The sequence below is a fragment of the Trachinotus anak genome, unplaced genomic scaffold, assembly GCF_046630095.1.
Source record: "Trachinotus anak isolate AG129_WGS33_773 ecotype Australia unplaced genomic scaffold, CSIRO_AGI_Tana_v1 ptg000001l, whole genome shotgun sequence".
Classification (NCBI taxonomy): domain Eukaryota; kingdom Metazoa; phylum Chordata; class Actinopteri; order Carangiformes; family Carangidae; genus Trachinotus; species Trachinotus anak.
Window position 1 is genome coordinate 8,824,766 of NW_027273852.1, and position 18,626 is coordinate 8,843,391.

The 18,626-nt window shown below is 41.0% G+C and overlaps 1 protein-coding gene across 11 annotated transcripts in view; it reads left to right on the plus strand.

Annotated features, from left to right (window-relative positions):
- Nucleotides 1-18,626, plus strand: part of myo3b (myosin IIIB) — a 65,102-nt gene that overhangs the window by 28,879 nt on the left and 17,597 nt on the right. For 9 of the 11 annotated variants that reach the window (XM_071474351.1, XM_071474400.1, XM_071474317.1 and 6 more), the window contains 10 exons: nucleotides 6,016-6,095; nucleotides 6,925-6,945; nucleotides 8,121-8,198; nucleotides 9,457-9,662; nucleotides 12,396-12,507; nucleotides 12,790-12,952; nucleotides 13,383-13,463; nucleotides 14,924-15,020; nucleotides 16,483-16,537; nucleotides 17,450-17,573. In XM_071474351.1, coding sequence (XP_071330452.1) covers nucleotides 6,016-6,095; nucleotides 6,925-6,945; nucleotides 8,121-8,198; nucleotides 9,457-9,662; nucleotides 12,396-12,507; nucleotides 12,790-12,952; nucleotides 13,383-13,463; nucleotides 14,924-15,020; nucleotides 16,483-16,537; nucleotides 17,450-17,573 — 1,017 coding nt within the window. The remainder of the gene's footprint in view (nucleotides 1-6,015; nucleotides 6,096-6,924; nucleotides 6,946-8,120; nucleotides 8,199-9,456; nucleotides 9,663-12,395; nucleotides 12,508-12,789; nucleotides 12,953-13,382; nucleotides 13,464-14,923; nucleotides 15,021-16,482; nucleotides 16,538-17,449; nucleotides 17,574-18,626) is intronic. The other 2 variants (XM_071474378.1, XM_071474341.1) reach the window with 2 other exon arrangements.

The window sequence follows — 18,626 nt, forward strand, 5'->3', positions numbered from 1 at the left end:
ATCCTTAAAAGCTTTGCCCACGCTCGCAGTCAGTGTATAGATTCTTTTGCAAGTTAATTTAGAGCAAGTACGTCTGCAACGCGTGTCTCTGTTATTTCTTTGGAGTTGGAGGTCCAATTTTCTTATTGCATTTTTGTGAAACTGCAGATCATCTCATTAGATAAAAACTATGAAACACTCCAGCTCCAGCTTATCATTCTGGAAAAGATGGAGTGCTGTTTACGGTGAGATAGAGTATAGCATAAGAAAATTATAAATCTATTCTTCAGGGTAGAATTTGTGGGGGGATTTAATTTGCATTTTACTTCACATTATAGATTCACTGTTATCTGTGAAATTACCATTATCTGGAGGGATCTGATGGAAATCTGTTTTGCACCAGGGTGGTTTCACACTGGGTCTCCTCCTCATAATGTCACCACTAGGGGACACCCTTGTAGACCTGCAGCCTGACACAACGATGGAAGTAAAATAATGGATCTGGGATGTCAAACGACACACACATGCACTGAATGTGTCTGCTGAGACACATATCAAAGGCAGTAACACAGAAACAATCCCTCTAAACCAGATAATTTTTCTTTACTTTATATTTTGTTTAAAACAGGCACACAGTCCACATTTGTGTAATTTTTCTCTCCACACACCAGATTGAGAATGTGAGTGTCCGAGTAACGACGCAGTTCATGTTTGGAGAACAGTAGGAAACTAGAAAGGCCCCAGAAAGTAAAAAGCTCCCAGGCAGTGAATAGCGAGGCCACTTGAGCCCTGCAGAATGTGGGTCCTTGAAGCTTGGCCATGTGGTGGTGTTTTGTCAGAGGAAATGGGATGTATTTGCATGGACAAATTCCTCAGAGCCAGGGCCTTTCCCAGATCAGGGGGATCACAGTGTTTGAATTGGCTGAGTTCAGTCAGGCCTACCAGGGCCTGGGCAGCCTGTGGTCATATATATATATATATATGTGCGTGTGTGTGCATGTGTGTGTGTGTGTGTGTGTGTGTGTAGCCTCAGGGCTGCCTGGCCCTGCTGTTTGTAGCACAGCACATCTGCACATCCACACTGTACCTTTGTGAGAGCACAATGAAAATGAAGATGATGTGCTTCCCTATGAAACATTAAAGTTAACAGATAGTGGAGTGTAAAGACATATATTTACGTCTTTTTTTCCTTGCATATTGAAATGCACCATTTATCTTTCCCAGGGTTCAAGCACTTTATAATGCATGCTGATGAGTGGGACCTGCACTATGTTGGTGTAATTTATTATCTTGAATTATTGGTAAGCAAGCCAGCTGAGAATTTGAAGTATTAAACAGCCGTCAGGAGCACCGGGACAATTCCTACCTGCCATGAACAGTCAACTGGATTAGCAATAATAGAGCAAGCAGGAATGAGTTCACCAACCTCAGGCGTGACTCTCACGTCTGGGCCACACCACTTACCTCACCTGTGTGTGACGGCTACCTTGCTGAACTACTGTGGCTTGCAGGCATGTGTGTGTCCGCAGTGCCAGCTGCTGCTGCTGCGGCATTTGATTTCATGTCATTATCCAAAAAGTGAATAGAAAGCATTCTCATGGTTTTTGTTTCCTTTTGTTGAGAAAGCAAGAGAGAGACAGAGCACAGAAAACTACTGCCCTTCACCTAAAGTTCTGTTAACTTGTTCATATAATATAGCCTACAATGGGTTTCTGCTGTGACTATAGAGAACACAAAGCCTTCAGTTTCTCTTTTGATAACATGCAATTGCTAAAATGTATTTTAAAAAACAATATTTATATTTGAATTTTTTTTTCATAATTGTTGGTCAGTCCCAAATCTTTGTATTTTGGAATCTGGATAAATTTCCTCCCAGATGAACATTGCCCTTCACATCAACAAATAGGGTAAGCCCACAAAATTAGTAGTCTGGTGGTTTGCATGAACAGGGTGGCCTGGGATGGAGTCACATTCCTGGCCTGAATTATTGTTTCAGTCCATCCCTGACTTAGCACATGGTATTATTTTTACAAGGAGATGACTTTCAGAGGGGACTTCATTTAACATCCCAAGAACAAATCTAAATGAAATCTCAATAATAAAACTGAATGTTATGAATTGGTGACTGAATGTGGGTTTACTGTATATTTGTCTGCAGTGGTGGCGGAAGTAAATATTGTACTTATTAACGCACCACATTTATCTGATTTACTAGTGTTACTAGTTACTTACCAGATTAAGATTAAACCTGATTATCTCCTAAAATATAAGGCACCATATATTGTGGATTTGCTACTTTCACTTAATTAAAAGATCAGAGAACTTCCTCCACCACTGTAGTCTTTACTTTTTTATCCAAAGCATTCACTGTAGTGTTTATAATGCTGACTCACTGAATAAGCCCAAACTCCTCTCACTATCAACAAACTCAGGTCTCACATTTCTTGCCAAGATTTGACAAGATTGACAAGATTTCTGTCATAAATTTCTATCTTCAGCAAAGTCTCCTTCATATTTTACAAATGCACGAGTGTGAGTTAATGAAATAAGCTCACACAACTATATTCTCCTGTAACAAATCTGAGGTTATAAGGTCAAGCTCATCATGTGTGTTGAACAATTTACATATTTGGTTTTACATCTTCACATGAAGCCACAGTTGCCATTCTCCCGTCCTCTGCATCTCACTCCGACTCCCTTCATGTTAGGAGATGCTCCTGTGTAGAAATGACAGGCGTCTCCCAGAGATATGACACATTCGGCTCTTTGTTCTCTCCCAGCAGAAGCCTTTTTCATCCCAGTGGGCAGATACCAGAGACATCCACACACTTTTGCTACCAAGAGAGACACTCACTAAGTAATACTTTTGTTCATTTTCTTTCCTAATCGTGGTATTGGAGAATTTTTTGAGTCAGCAGTGGGATTTTTGATGGCCCCGCACATCAATAGCGAGGAGTCGGTCCTCCTAAGTCACATGGTACAACATCCTTTGATAAATGCAACACTGTGTTGTGTCACTAAAAGCCAATTACACCATGCTTTTTATGATTGATCTGCTCTGACAGTAGTGGATGGCATTTAAATCAACAGCCCCCGGAGCCATCTCTAGGCATAAACGGTGGTGGTTATGGAGGGTGGGGAGGGTGGCGGGGGGTTATGGGTGCTTTAATCTCATTTGCTTGGTTGCTGAGTTGAGTTTCTAGATCACATGTTTTCAAAAAGAGAGCGGGAGAGCGACGGAGATATCCAGCAAGCCTCTGCTCAGTCAGCTCGGGAAGGCTGCTCTCTCTTACAACTTTGATTGTCCCCCGTGTCGACAGCTCGATCCACAGCTTCTGAAGTACAAGGCGCACACTGGCACTCATAAAAGCGTGTAGGGAGGTGTCATATTGAACGCGGGATTGCTTTTTAATCCCAAGCACATTGACTATTCTTGTCAATAGAACCCCAATACAACTGCCAGCTTGAGCTTTTTTTTTCCTACAGGATTCTTGCTGGGCTTAATTTTCAAAGTGAACGCACAGATGCCAAGGAAGGCTTTTTCTCTTTCTGCCCCCCTCCCTTCCACCATTACTACACACACACACACTGCACTGCCTCTCTCTGCGTTTGTCCTGGAAGTCCATGCCAAGAGCAACATGCATGAAGCAGAAACGATCAGTGGGACGCTCCTCCACCGCCTGTTTCTTAAGACTGAATGACCTGATGGGAAATACTTCCCTCACCTGCTCTCCTCTTTTACTTATTAACGTTTTTACATTAAAACTCCTCTTCTCTGTCATTTTATTTTCATCATTTGAGAGAACCGACAAAAGTAAGAACTGCCTCTCACTGTAACAAAAAACATGTGTGACCTTTTTCTGTAACTGAATCCACTGTCAAAGAGCAAATCCTCCTTTTTCTTGCTTGTCTCTGTGCTTGAATAATTATTATCCACATCATTAGACAAGTTCCCCACTGTATCTAAATTAGAAGGTCTTCTTACAGGCTGGACATCACAGGTGTTCCCTTGGTTTCATGTCTCAGGAGGCGGAAATCTTTGAGGATACTGACTATTAACCCATGCTCTAATCATCTAGTCAGGAGGGGATATGAAACCCGCCAGAAGAATGAATTAATACAACCCACTAAGGAATACACGAAGAAAGCAGTGAGTGTCCATTTGCAAGGCTTAGGTACAACTGTCATAGTTTCTCTCATCGCGGCGCAGCCCCTTCATCTCCCCTTGATGGTGTCATGGAAGTGAGAGGCGTGAAAGCACAGTGACACTCCACGAGCCCGTTCCACTCGCAGCCGCTAATTCATCATGACAAATGTGCTCAGATGATCTGGCCCAGCAGCACTAATGGGGAGAGGAGAGAGCGCACTTCATTTGCACAAGACCCACTCCAATTAATCCATCCAGCTTTACTCTGGGCTAATTGGAGCGGGGCCCTCCCTGCCTGTGTGCTGGTAATATACCCGACACAGTTTAACGGCTCCTGTTCTCAACGATCATACTTTTTTTGTGTGTGTGTTTCTTTGTGTGGATTGTGCCGAAGGGCCGTTTGAGGTTGTAAAATCTGTCCCCCTGATGCTAAACATAAGGCCCTCTCACAAACGTGTTTATAATGAGCAGTTAACTGATCACATTTCCGTGTTACCACATTTTACACTTTCCTTTCTGCTATTTTTAGGTTCCAGTTTTCAACCTGTGGTTACTTTTTCATGCACATTATCAACAAATATACAAGTGCAGATTTTACAACATAGTATCTAGAATTTAGTTTGTTTGCCAAATGCAAAATGTATTAATAACAGAATAACTGAGTAGATAAATAAATAAAAATTAGCAGATCACTGTCAAATGCTAAAAGCAGCATCACTACTAGCTTAAAAGACTCTTTTGAAGTGTTCTCACATCATATGTTTTGGGTTGTTTTGACTACAGCAGTGTGTGTGTGTGTGTGTGTGTGTGTGTGTGTGTGTGTGTGTGTGTGTGTGTGTATTTTGTCCCATGAGACACCACATTGCTTCAGCTCACTGAAAAACCTTTGGCACAAATAGGACATTCTTTGTCTAAAGTTAGAAGTGGTCTGGCTGGTAATTAATCTATCATAAATTGATTTTGATCTCTCCAGTGTTTGATTGATGCTTCTAATACACACTTGATAGTGCAGAGTCCTCTGAGAAAGGCAGGCGCTGATCCAGTGTTTAAGTGTGTGGCTCGCTGTCAGACCATGTCCTCAACAACTGACGTGAGTCTTGAAGTTACATAGGAGAAGCCGACTACATATTTGCATTTTAGAAGTTCGCCTGTGTGCGGTGGAAAATCTAGAACAATTGTTGGCCTGTCACTTCAGCTTTATCTTAAAAAACTTACAAAGGTTTTCCTCCTTGCCATACACGGCTGCTTGGGTAATGCTGCCTCCTGTGTCTGCAGACATATTTTTCTAAAGGTGTGTGTGGCACATCTGTGCAGCTATTGTTTATTCATGGAGTAAACCCTTTGAAATGTGTTAAGATACTTCCCACTCATTATAAAAATCCTGCCACCCATGGATTAGGACTTTGATGTCACCAATCCTGCTTCAAAGGCGTCTTTCACTGCTATTAATCACAGTTTAGCCTCTGAAGATATAGCCAGAGAAAACATTTGGACATCTTGTGCAGAAACTTTGAAATGTTCAGACTGTCTTGCATATGCTATGTTCATATCCTTTCCGCTGTGTGTGGGGCTGTTGGACTGCTGTGCACGCAGCTGCACTCCTGAGTCCATGGATTCAGCTCAGATTTAGGCTCTTTCTGAACTGTCTTTAATACTGTGCTGCAGTATGAACACTACTGTTAAAACAGTAGTGCAGTTTAGTGTAGTTGTTCACCTTGTTTGCCTTTTGTCTAGCGTGTTGAAAAAGAGCACCCCAACATTTGTAGATAGTTCACTCTTAGTAATCATTTCCTTATTTCATACAGCAGCTCAGATCTTTTCTAAGCTTTATACAAGCCCTGAAGTTACTACTTATGAATATCTGATGGTTGTGGTTTTGTTTTAAACAGGAAATCTGGCGACGTCCAGGGCCAGGGTCACTGCAGCCTCCAGATCTCTGCCACCACAGCTCAGTTCAGGACGTACCAAGGTGAGGCTTGTGCTCCTGTAGCACAAATCATCACATCTGAGAGCATATTGTTTTTTATTTGTTGCTCACAGGCATCACACCATAAGAAACCCAGTAAAAACCTGTGCTGTGAAGCATAGCCACATTAATTGACTACCCTGTTATGTTTGCTGCCTTGCTTGTGGTGATGCAGCATCGCCATCTGGCATTCGGTATCTACAACATAAAAGTAGTTTCTCAGACTTACTAACTATTGTAGTTTTTAATGAGCAGTAAAGTATTGTGAAATTTAAGGTTTATTTTTGTGCATTCTCCAAAATCACAAAAGCAGAAAAGTACATTTACATGCTTCAGTAAGAGGCCGTGATAGTTTTATTGCCATAATATTCCACAATAATTCTTCATGTAGCAACTCTTAAAGGAACATTTTGGAAATGTGATAATGTCTGTTAATCATGTTCATACTGAGATTCCTCATGCAGAGTTTCGTTGAGCACCTTTTTATGGTGTCACACACACGACACTGTATTTTAGGAGCATCAGTTGCCCAAAAATTTTCTGAAATAGCAGGGACTCTTTCACACGCTTCATTTCACTGTTTCTATTGTACTTTATTTAAGGGGAAGCATTTGGGGATATCATAATGTCTTTAAGATCTAATTTCTTATGGAAGTAAAAATATCTTTGTCCACTGTTGAATTACTTGGTCTGTGTAAAGGAAAAAAAGAGATCTCATTATGATTTACAGTGGAAAACCCCTTAAAGATGAATTTCACCTTCTTTACTTCTTGTCTATCCATTTCTCTCTTCCTTTATTTCCATGTTATTCGTCAACATGTGCCACTCAAAGTCTCCCAAATACCTATTGAAGGTAAGACTTCTGTTAAAGATTGTAAAGGTTTCTGAATCTAAATATACGTTTTCTAAATCAGACCTGTTTCAAATTGCAACCAGTCTCCGGAAGCACATGATATCAACTGAACATCATCGTAATCCAAACTGAAACTTTAACTATGTTTCACTAACTCTGAACCATGTGCAGCTTCACTCTTCTAACATCAATCACAGTCTGTTTTTGGAAAATGTAAATCATTTCTTTTGAACTATTTTTTCACACAGCCACAATTCTGCGTTATTAATGTAAACAAAGTCTCTGTGATGTATCTTTTTAGAGTATAGAATTACTTAATATGAGAGACAAACACTGGCCATAATTTTGGGGGGGGGGGGGATAACAGTGGCAAAACAGTTCTATTTTGTTGAACTACTCAGTTATTCTTGAACAAGAAAGGATCTCTGAATAACAACTTGGTGTGATTGATGTACTGTGTATGCCGTCATGTTCTCAATCAGAGCTGGAGAGAAGTTGACAGAAAGTGACACTTATAAAAAGTTACCAATACAACCAGATTAAAGTAGTGTGGCGGTTGTTAGGATAGTGGAAGTGAGTCCCAGATAAGGGTTTGTACTTCTGTATGATCTGAAGAGTCAAAGCATCTGATTCCTCTGTTCATGTAACTCAGAACATTTGATGTACCTTTCTTTCTCTGTGCAAGGATGAAATAAAGTCTTAAGATATGCACTTTGCTACGTAGACTTACCATAAAATATCTATTGCATCATTAATTTTGATGAAGCCATGAATTGCGAAGGCCATTAAAAAGCTTATATTGTGTCCTCGTTAATCTGTCGTCGTCAGGATGACTGTCTGCTTGGTGACGGCTAGTCTCATTACTCAGAATGCTCTGCAATCTTCCCATGCCCCACAGCAGTGCAGAATTATTCTCCAGATTGTTAGCTATAAGTGTTTATGGGCCTGCGTTATACAGACGGCACAGTTAGTACAGCTGTGTGTTCCCAACTGGCCCATTTAGAAGAAGGAGACCTGCTGTAATAATACCTTTATCTCTACAGAGCCCACCGAGGACATCAGGTTGCAAATAAATGGCATCTCATTTGAATGTGCTGTGTTTTCAGTGATACTCCTGAGCCTGAGTCTGGCCCGTTTGTCAGTGCAGCATGTTCAGTGTGAATGTTTGTGTTCAGGTGGACACCATGGAGATGATGCGTCACCCAGATGAAACCACCAACATGAGGAGACAGACTGTGGCCTCCTATTTCCGTGTAGGTGTTTTCCCTCTCATGCTTCTAGCCACTATCTCACAACAAGCAACCATTTTTAAGAGTTTATGTACTGTTCTTTCGATCTTTCCAAACTGTAACGTAATTTTATTCACGTTTAGTAGTTGCACTACTGTCCTGTGTGATTAATGTCGACAAAATGGCTTTTTAGTGGAACACTCTTGTGACACTCTGTACCAGCATAACTCCAGTATTGGTGTCGGTTAATAGTGTGTCAGCATTGTCAAATTTCCCTTTGATAAATTTTAAGTGTGAAATTTAGAAACCTCCCAATATTTTTTAATTGATGTACCACAAAATTTATGAAGTTACGTCTTCACACATTCTCTCTTGCCTCTGCCTGCAAGCTGTAGGCAGACATTTTTTAATGAAAATGCTTCAAACACAGGTTCAATCTAAGAAAAATTTAATGAACAAGTTGTGACTTTTGACAGTTACGGTTTAGGTTTTGCAGAGCACCTAACAGTCTCTATAAACCATTTCGAAGCTGCAAACTATGCTGTTTGTAGCTCATACAAAGTTGATTAGCTTAGGACTATAACGCCTGATGACAAACATGCATGTTAAAGTAGAGCCAATGATAGTCATCACTAAAATCCACTATGTCACTCAATCAATGGAAACAACAGAAATACATTTTTGCCAGATTAATCATTCCCTACAGACATTTTAGATAGAATACAAGATATTCTGAAAACTGCTGTCTAGTCAGCAACAAATGTCTAAAGTTAGTGACTAGCTGGTGAATAAGGAGTTGGTGGAGAACAAAACAGAGCAAAAAAAAGAGAAAAAAGGAATAAATATTGGACTTGACTTTATCAGAGAGCCAAAAACTCTTCTTCAAATTAATGCTAATCTTGATCCACATCTGCTGGATGAGTGAAAAAGCAATAATGTGCTAACACATGTGCCATAAGGACTTTATATGATGATATCATTTTAGATATTTGTGTATGTTAGATGTGTTTACAGTTTGTTCTGTTGCCCCCAATTTGCAAAAACTCTGTTATTTCCATTTCCTGTTGGATGCGATTAATCCTGTCAGTTACTATTCAGCTTAAACTCTGTTATCAAACACATCTACGTTGGGACAAAGTTGGATGCTCTTTGAAATGTAAATGATCATAACTGAACTTACACCATCAGACTTTGATAATGGGACTTCACATGCCAACTGTTCTCTGGTGTTCTCGGCCTGCTTCTGCCCACTGTTAATTGTCGTCTCATTGTGTTTCTGCAGTACTCCTTGATGGACTTGCTGTCTAAGATGGTGGTGGGTCAGCCGCACTTTGTCCGCTGCATCAAACCCAATGATGACAGGCAGGCGCTGCGCTTCTGCAAGGAGAGGGTGATGGTGCAGCTGCGCTACACGGGCATCCTGGAGACGGTGAACATCCGCCGGCAAGGCTACTCCCACCGCATCCTTTTTGAAGAGTTTGTCAACAGGTAAGAGTGGCGTTGAGACAGGCAGCACCTCCACTCTTCAGCACACACACGCATGCTGAGTGCTGACACAGCCCCAGAGATAGTGCAGAACAAGCGAGCCACGCTCTGTATCACACAAAAACACGGGTTGGTTAATTAGATAGGGGTACAAGTTGAGCAGAGCAAGAGGCTGACTAATTGGCAGTCATTAGTGATAGTGCAAGACTAAATCCTACAGCTCTTTTAACTGGGTGGATACTACAGTCTGAAAAATATGGATGAAATTCAAACAGGGAGGAACTGTGATTATAAGGGGTGATGCATTTTAATGGATTTCCTTTTACTATTCATAAAGAGTTTGTTCTTTCACTCAGTGACCTGGAAAAGCTCAAGTGCAGTCTCCTTGTCCCATTGGTATACATTAGAACACAATTAAAACAAGATTTCATCATTAGGGGGGCTGTATGTAAGGGTGTTGTTTTTCTTTCTTAAAAATGTGGGACATGATCTGATAACTGCTAATAAGTGTTACACACTACTGTTCGACTGTCCAACCCCAGATTTTAAAAAGTATATACCTAAACATCCTCATCCAGGAAAATAGACATACTTAGATGAATCTGAAAATTCAAGGAAACTTATGTTTGATCAATTTTCCTTTGAAAAATGTTCCAGCCACCTCTAATGTGCAGGCTTTAAGATGATATAAAATTTAATTAACTTGGGCTTGTGGCCTGTAGGAGAAAAAAAAACTTTGAAATGGTGGGTTAGTCTCACTGCTTTAGGGAAACTTTAAAAATTTGGGCTCAGTTTTGGCAAACTAAAACTTTGAATGGCCACATGGGTTTTCCCTCACATGTTCCACTTTCACTTCCACTTTTAAAGAGTGATTACTGGAATGTCATCATTCACCTGACCTGATGGTTTCATTGTTTTCTCAGCAACACCTCTGCATGGAGTGCGTGTGAGTGTGTGAATGTGAGGGTGCATTACCACTTCTGACTATATTTTAACCTTAATATTGAATCCATATCATCCTACCTGAGCCTGGCAGAAGTCGTACAGACAGACCCAAACGGCTAAACTGCACCTTTAGTGAAAACTGATTTAAATTTGTGCTCTCATATCAAAGGCTCGTCTGATGTTTCCAAGCAGTGCTTTGTATTTACCATCAAAGAAATAACAGGTATCAACAGGAATTAGAATGAAAGGCTGTAGACTGAGGCGGGGAAGGGAGTTCAAAGAAGTTTTTCTTCTTGTTGTTGTTCTTGTTTTTGACCAACACCAGAACACAACCAGTAGTTTTGGAGCCTTGATGTCCCTGTGCAAACAGTTAGAGCCACTTTGTCCTATGCTGGTATTTTGCAAACTACAACAAGAGGATCAGTGGACAGATCCAGACAATGTCGGCGATAAAACATGCCGTGGAGCTGATGCACACTGATAGGCCTGGGCTGATGGGCATCTTCTGTGGCCAGTGAAATACGAGACGATGATCCGTTCAAAAGAGCTGCAACAATGGGCCTCTGTTGAAGACTCACGTCTCAGTCAGGCTCATTTTTCTTCTCAGACTAAGCAGGCGATTTTCCAACTGTGGTGCTTCTAATAACATTTTAAATAGTACTTTGGAATAAAGTGTTAAGATTTTCAATCTCTCCTCTTGAACAGGGTTGGGTAAAATGACTTCTAAATGTTTTCAGTTACTGACGAGGAGTGACATGCTTGTAATTAATCCACTGAGCTACCACAACTGAGGAATCTAATCAGATTTATCTGAGATCAGCTTTGGATTGTTTACTCATCCAGTAATCCCGCATTTCACATTTACACTTCATTAATACCAAAGTAGAAGCCAAAGTAGTAGATGAGTAAAATTTAAAGCAACAGTTTGACATTTTGGGAAATGGGCTCATTTGTTTTCTTGCCAATGAGTTAAGAAGATCACTGTCGCTCTTGTGTGTGCATGGTAAATATGAAGCTACAACCTGGAGATGCCAGCCAGCAGCTAGTCATTTTTACTCTACGGTCTTTGCACTGATTAAATAAAAGAGGTATAACTTCTTAAATCGTTATGTTTTGGTAGGTAGATTAGGTAACATTGGACAGGCTAGTTGTTTACTCCTGTTTCCAGTTTTTATGCTAAGCTAAGCTAACCAGCTTCCAGCAGTAGCTTCATATTTAGCTTTCAGACATGAGAATGGTATCAATTCTTTTTAATTTTACCTATCTGCTACTTTAGTCTACATTTATGTTAAGGGTAGACTGTGGAATTTAGGATTCATTGAGGAGTAAATAAGCTAATTTCTCTAAATATCAAAATATTACTTTAAAATTTAATAATGATGTTTTACTGACAACATTCCTGGATCCTTCATTGATGCCAATGTCTTGACCTTCTTTTTCCACAATGTGCTGCACTTAACATTTAGTTACAAAAAAGTAACCACTGTGTTTTGTGGTTCACCTTTCTCCGAAAACTTTTCTGAATAACTACAAATGACAAAAAAATAAATACATAAATAACATCAAAAATCAAAAACTTTAAAAAAAAAAATCCTGTGATGTTGTGAATGTAGATGAGGTAACATTTTTTTATATATTTATATGTGTCATCTTTTCAAAGTGTTTTAAAGTTTAACTTTCTTTATTTTGTAATCTGATCACTAAGTTTTTGTTACAACCTCAACCCAACTCTGTTCTTGAAGTGCCGTAACTACATTAAATCAAATTATGAATTGCTTCCTCCTCTCATAGATATTACTACCTTGCATTTCGGGCTCACCAGATGCCTGAGACCAGCAAAGAGAATGCTGTTGCCATACTGGAGCGGGCCAAACTAGAAGGCTGGGTGCTGGGGAAGACCAAGGTAATGTAACAGTGAGGAAATCTGTGTTTGTAATTCACATTTGCTTGTGCATTTTTTTGTGATTAAAAGTTTTTTCTTGAACAGAAATAAAGTATATAACAATGCAAACAGACAGACAACAGACAATATAGATATAAAGACATGAGAGGAGGCGCACAAGTATAACAAGTACCAAAAATCATGTATAGAAAACAGTTCAAACTGTCCAATCCTGTGCATGGCAGCACAAAGACCTTTTCTACAACACTGGGATATTCTAACCTGATCTAAACATCCTGTCAGGTTTTTCTGAGGTACTACCATGTGGAGCAGCTAAACCTGCTGCTGAGAGAGGTGATAGCTCGGGTGGTGGTGATGCAAGCTTACACTAAAGGCTGGCTGGGTGCGCGACGTTACCGAAACGAAAAAGAGAAGAGAAGCCGTGGCGCCATCATCATCCAGTCAGGTACACTGGTATTAATTAAACAGTAAACAGAGGAAATGGATTATTCTAACTTTGGTCAAAAATATACAAATGAAGGATGTGTTCTGATGTATTTTTTATCACAGAATGATGAAACAGGTGCAATTTTGATGTGAGTCCGACCACTGGGTTTCTTAATGACTTCTAGTCTATTATGCACCGGCAAGTCTTCATAAAAGAGATGAGCTTGATAACCACAGCTTGACCTACGAGGGTTAAGAGCAATGCTTCAGAGCAGACAATAAGACCTCAGAGAGTTCAAAGGGATCCATCCCTCTGCCACCTGGTTTAGCAGTGTTTTGAAGTGGGATCTTGTGTAGTATATGCAGTCTGTTTTGTTTCACAGGGGTAGGTCAGCAATCTCTCTCTCTGTCTCACACACACACACACACACACTGTCTCTTTTCTTTAGCCTGGAGGGGCTATGTTGCCCGGCAGAACCTCAAGCAAATAAAAAAGGAGCGGGAAGAGGCCGCTATCCGCATACAGTCAGGTAGAGAAATGTTTATATTTTCTTCTGAAGTTCTTCGTACATTCAAATGTAGACCTCTGGAATTTCTCCTGTAGTCCAGTGTCCAGTGGAAATTCATGCCACTTTTTCATTCACTTTCAAAAGGAAAAGGGATAAAGGCCTGAAAACCTTACATCTTTGTGAAACACCTTTTTGATCTCAATGAGTGGCCCACGAAACAGTAATAATTAATTAATAATGCATAAAGAAAAGCTTTTGAAAGTTTGGGCAGCATTTGGTCCCCATGTTTCAGAAGAACAGTGCATACTGAGATCCTTTTTTCCTTTCATCTCTTTCCCAGTAAAGGCAAGAGAGGGGCTTATCCCTTCTGTTTCCTCACGACTTCCTCTCTCAAATTCCTGGCCTATTACACAGCTCTCACATTCCAGAAACAAGATGCCTTTTTATACTGTCAACCTTTTCATCTGAAATGTAAATTAATTCTTACTCAGTGTGCCTTGACGAAGATCAAAGTGGGCACATTAACCTTCCTGGGTCCCCCCCCACCCCCCCACCCCCACCCCCCTCCTTGGAGCCTCTCACTGGAGGACAAGGGAGGGTGCCAAAAGGGGCAGGAGAGAGGAGGGCAGGGGGAGGAGATTTGGCATTGTTTCCCCTGGCTCCCCTAAGGGCTGCCCTCATCTGGCACATGGAGCATCTCAGTCGCCTGCACACCTTGTGTAAATGTCCTCCATTAAAACCCTTGTAAATAACGCTGCAGAATGGGTAAACATGGTTTTGGTGTGAGGAAAGCCTCTCTGTTGCCGCTGTCTTTCTCTTTAGAGAAGTGTGTTTGTGTGTGGCCGCTGGGGGTTTGGGCAGGAGGGGGGGGGGGGGGACCTGAACCTGACACAAGTGGGGCCTCAGCCCCCCGGCAGAGCACTCCAGCACATTCACATTGTGTGTTCTCTGCAGCTTATAGCCTTTGAGGTGGACTGCATTTGCATTCTGAAAATAAACAGATGCCTTTCAAATGTATGAGCCTGGTGGCTTCTCAGATCTCAGCGGGGCCTGGGGGACATGCTCACCATCGATCAGATTAGACCATGCAAAATAGAACCATGGCTCAACAATGTACTTGAGCTTTCTTTTCCTGCGCATATAATTTTACAAGAAAAACACAAAGCCCGTTGACGGAGTAAATCAGCAGGCTCCATTTACCATCCATCTGAGCTCAGTATGTTTCAGTAATCACACAATGTTTTCCCACTGCTGCACTACACTCCTTATATGGATGCTCAACACATTTCACTTCCTCCCAGCAAATGCAGTGTTTTTAATACAAAGCTGTTTCAGCGCTTTGATAAATTGTGTTAATTACAACAATTACACTTGATAACTGCCCCAGTGGACTATATGTATGTTGTTTTGATGGATCACAGAGGGAGGAAAATGGTTTTCTGACCATGTGTGAGAATGTCTGACATACGTGTCCTGTGCAGCTTACAGGGGCCATCGGGTGCGTCGGGACCATGGACCCCAAAGGCACAAATGTCACCCTGAGGCTGGAGGAGAGACCACCAAGGAGGAGCATATGAGGTGAGCTTTGACATCTTTTGGCCTTTAGGGTCAGTCCTTATCGAAAGACTATTTTCACTTTCTTTATTGTATTCTTCTTATTGCACAGACAATAGTCTTCAAATGTGGCTGAAAATAAGACCACCATTAGAGACTACTTACTGAGCGAGACTTCTCACATACCTGTCACTCATCTTTAGTCCTGCTGTTCCTTTTGCCCTATAATATACTGTTGTTTCAAGCAGAGGAGAAAGCTCCTCCCTGCGCACCACCTCTTTCAGTTTTATAAATGTAATAAATATCTTTCCACCAAGATAGCACACTTGTCTGACCACAAATGGGGTTGGGCGCTTCACTGGTCTCCAGATGTACGAGCAGAGGGCTTTGTGTTTATTCAGCATATGGGCAGGCCAGTCATTAAGAAAGTATGTGCTAAGCGGGAGCACAGCCACTGACTAAACAGCAGCACACATGGTGTCGATGGCGACTTTTAGCGAAAAGCTTCACCACAACTCTCACATATCGGTGATTACAAATTCCCTAATTTAAGGTTTGGGAGTACAGACTAAAAATGTATCTAAGAGGAGAGGTATTCCTGAATGATTCTGGGTGTTATGAGATTTTTTGAATGTGGAGTGGTTCAAGCAAAGAAAGCAAGAAAATTATAATAATGACAAATTCAATAAGCGTGTTTAGAATTACATTGCTCACTCCATCTTAAACAAGTTCACACGTATGAGAAATCGCGCTTAAATCTTTGGTGACTTTTGGTCAACGCTGTACATCTCTCTCCAGACACAAACTCCAAAATACTGGATTTACACATCTGAAAATGTTATGCTTGTTATATACTCAAACCAAGCGGAGCCTCATCAGGGATTTTTCTCTCCATGTTTACAATCATATTCCTTGGTGAGAAAAACTTCAAACCTCCACTTAACAATTCTGTTTAATCAGTGTTGGAATCTCTCCATATAGATTTATTTTGACATGATCTGGCCCATTTTCCTCCTGTAAGATCTATGTTCTCACCTACATGCTGTTCTTTTCCCTTTTGATATCCCTCCTCTCTGCCACGCATGAATTCTGTTTGCATCCAAACAGCAGAGCCTCCAGTTGCATCACCAAGTCCAAACTGGATGAGATTTTGTTTTTCTTGACTCAAAGCATGACTGCGACTGGCATACAGCTTTGTGTTTGCAGATGTTGTTTCTGTACTGTTTGTTTTTTTTTAAATAATGCAGCAGTGAGTGATCACACAGAAACATACCTCTGTCTCGCTCTCTGCAAATTGCATAATCATAAACCAGAGCTGTTTTTACCACTAAACAAGGAGACAAATATACAAATCATCCCTAGCTCTCCTAATGTAATACTGTCTGTACAGTTTTCACATCACCATGTAGTTACCAGATATTTATAATGTGCGTTATTTTGTGATATTTACATTCATTGTACTTAAAAATGCATCTTATTTTCACAGGTCTAACAGCCCAAAGAGCAAAGAGGCACATACAGATCACATACATACAGGAAATGTAAGTAACAGAATATCAATAAACATTTTCTTATGCCTGACTTTAGCCGTGTATGTAAAATGCTGCTCCTCTACAAAGCAGCTTTAACCCAGATTATTTCTTTGGGAATTTTTGAGTCCTTGAGACAAAAGAGTTCTCTTGCTCCAACCTCCATCTCAGCGGAGAAGACAGGGTGGTACGGGAACGAGAGAATCAAAAGGCTGGAAATTCACGGCTGAGAATAAATGCTCGCTCTTCCCTGAGGTGATTTGTCTTTGCGCTCCTCTTTCTACAGATGTTAGACCCCTTTTTTAGTAAAGACCTGAGGTTCTTTGGTAGCACTTTGATATCCTGCTCGGATTCAATATGTGAAATAGAAGAGCCACTCCGTGACTTGGAGCACATCACAGTCTTTGAAGTCTGATCCAATTTTTGCTGCTCACCATTTGATGTTGAAAGGATGAAATGAGGAAAATGTACAGTTTTGCCAGTAACTCTGCTGAGCATATGTAAGATTAAAAAAGCAAAATCCTTTGGAGGATGTACTTAGAAATGTTAAGCAGATTAATACTTTCCTATAGCTCTTTTATTCAAAGATAAAATTAAATATGAGAGGAAGTCTGTATGTGCTGTTTTTTAACCTCACAATTAAGTCTGTGTGGTGCTGTTTGCTTGGAGGTAGGGCTACTAAAGGGGAATATGCAATTGCATTAGCATTTGATTAACATTGCAAAGCACATTAATGGGTTTGAATTATATGAGTGCCAAATTGTAAATTGTAAATAAATGAATACAGCATCTACATGACTAAATTGGAAAAAAAAAAAAAAAAAAAAAAAAAAACATAACAGGGCTTGCTTTAACTTGAGTCTATTTATCCAGTGCTTTCATTGACATTGCTCTTCTGGGTGTGTTTACGCCTCCTCTTTCAAGGTTGGCCCCGACAGCCGAGACAGACAAGTGAAAGACTTCAAGAGAGACAAAGGCAGAGCAGAAGACAGTGTAGCGAAGCCTTGCAGGGAGACAGCTAGACTGCGAGACATGCAGTGTAAACAAGGTAAGCCCAAGCACAGAGCTGGCGGGTGCAGGTAATTACACAAAGAGACAGCAGAAATCCCGCTTTAATGGATAAAGTGCCAATTTTAATGCGGGACCCCTTTCAACCTTTCATCCCAGCCAATCCTCTGCTGCCATTCTTTGTTGACAGCAGAGGGAGAGAAGCATTATGGGTGATCATTTCTGTGGTATTTTAATAACCCGGGTCAGCTCATCATAAACGTCTCATGGCAAAGGGGGGGGGCTTTCGAAGTGGCACGAGCACTTCAAAGCTTTCGTTCTCCTGCACGGCGAGCCCTTCACTAAGGATCTCATCAATGACTCTAATAGACCTGCACAGTAACGGTGACAAGAAAATACACAAACCCTGATTTGTTGAACATATGTTTGGTTTGCTTTTTGCCCCAGGCGATGAATTACATTAATTCCTGCTGCCTGGAAGGCTGAGTGGGTGGCTGCACAGGGGGCCTCCGATTACGGCCGTCACCCAGCCCACCACTAGGGTAGCCTGGGTAATGGGGGCCCGGCCCTTCATTAATGTTATTAGAGGGGTGTGAGGTAAGAGACGGAGGTGGAATAGTGTTTAGCGGCACGGCTGAGAGATTACGGGGATTAGACATGATAATGTAACACAGACAGGGCTCTCTAGCGGGCCTGGGATTAGTGTCAGCACGCCACAGCAGGTCTGGGTTAGATAGCGGCTAATTCGGTAATGCTGCATACAGGTGACCCCTGCTCCCAGGCATCACTGCTGCTGATGGAAGGCAATGTTTGATGAATTTATAATGTCAGAGTGATTATGGAGGGAAATGTTGCAGTTAATGCTGGTATGAGGGCATTTTGCTCAAATGTGTGTTTTGTCATACGTCACTGGAGCTTCCAGTCATTTTCTAACACAAAGGTTAGAAATTGAAACAGCTGAACGGCTTTCTTGAACTCCACAGATGGGGATGTTCCATTTTATTTGTAAAAGACACATTCCTTTGCACATAGGATCAATTTTAGTTAAAATGTGTTCAAACATACAGTATTTAAATTATTTAATTGCTGTATT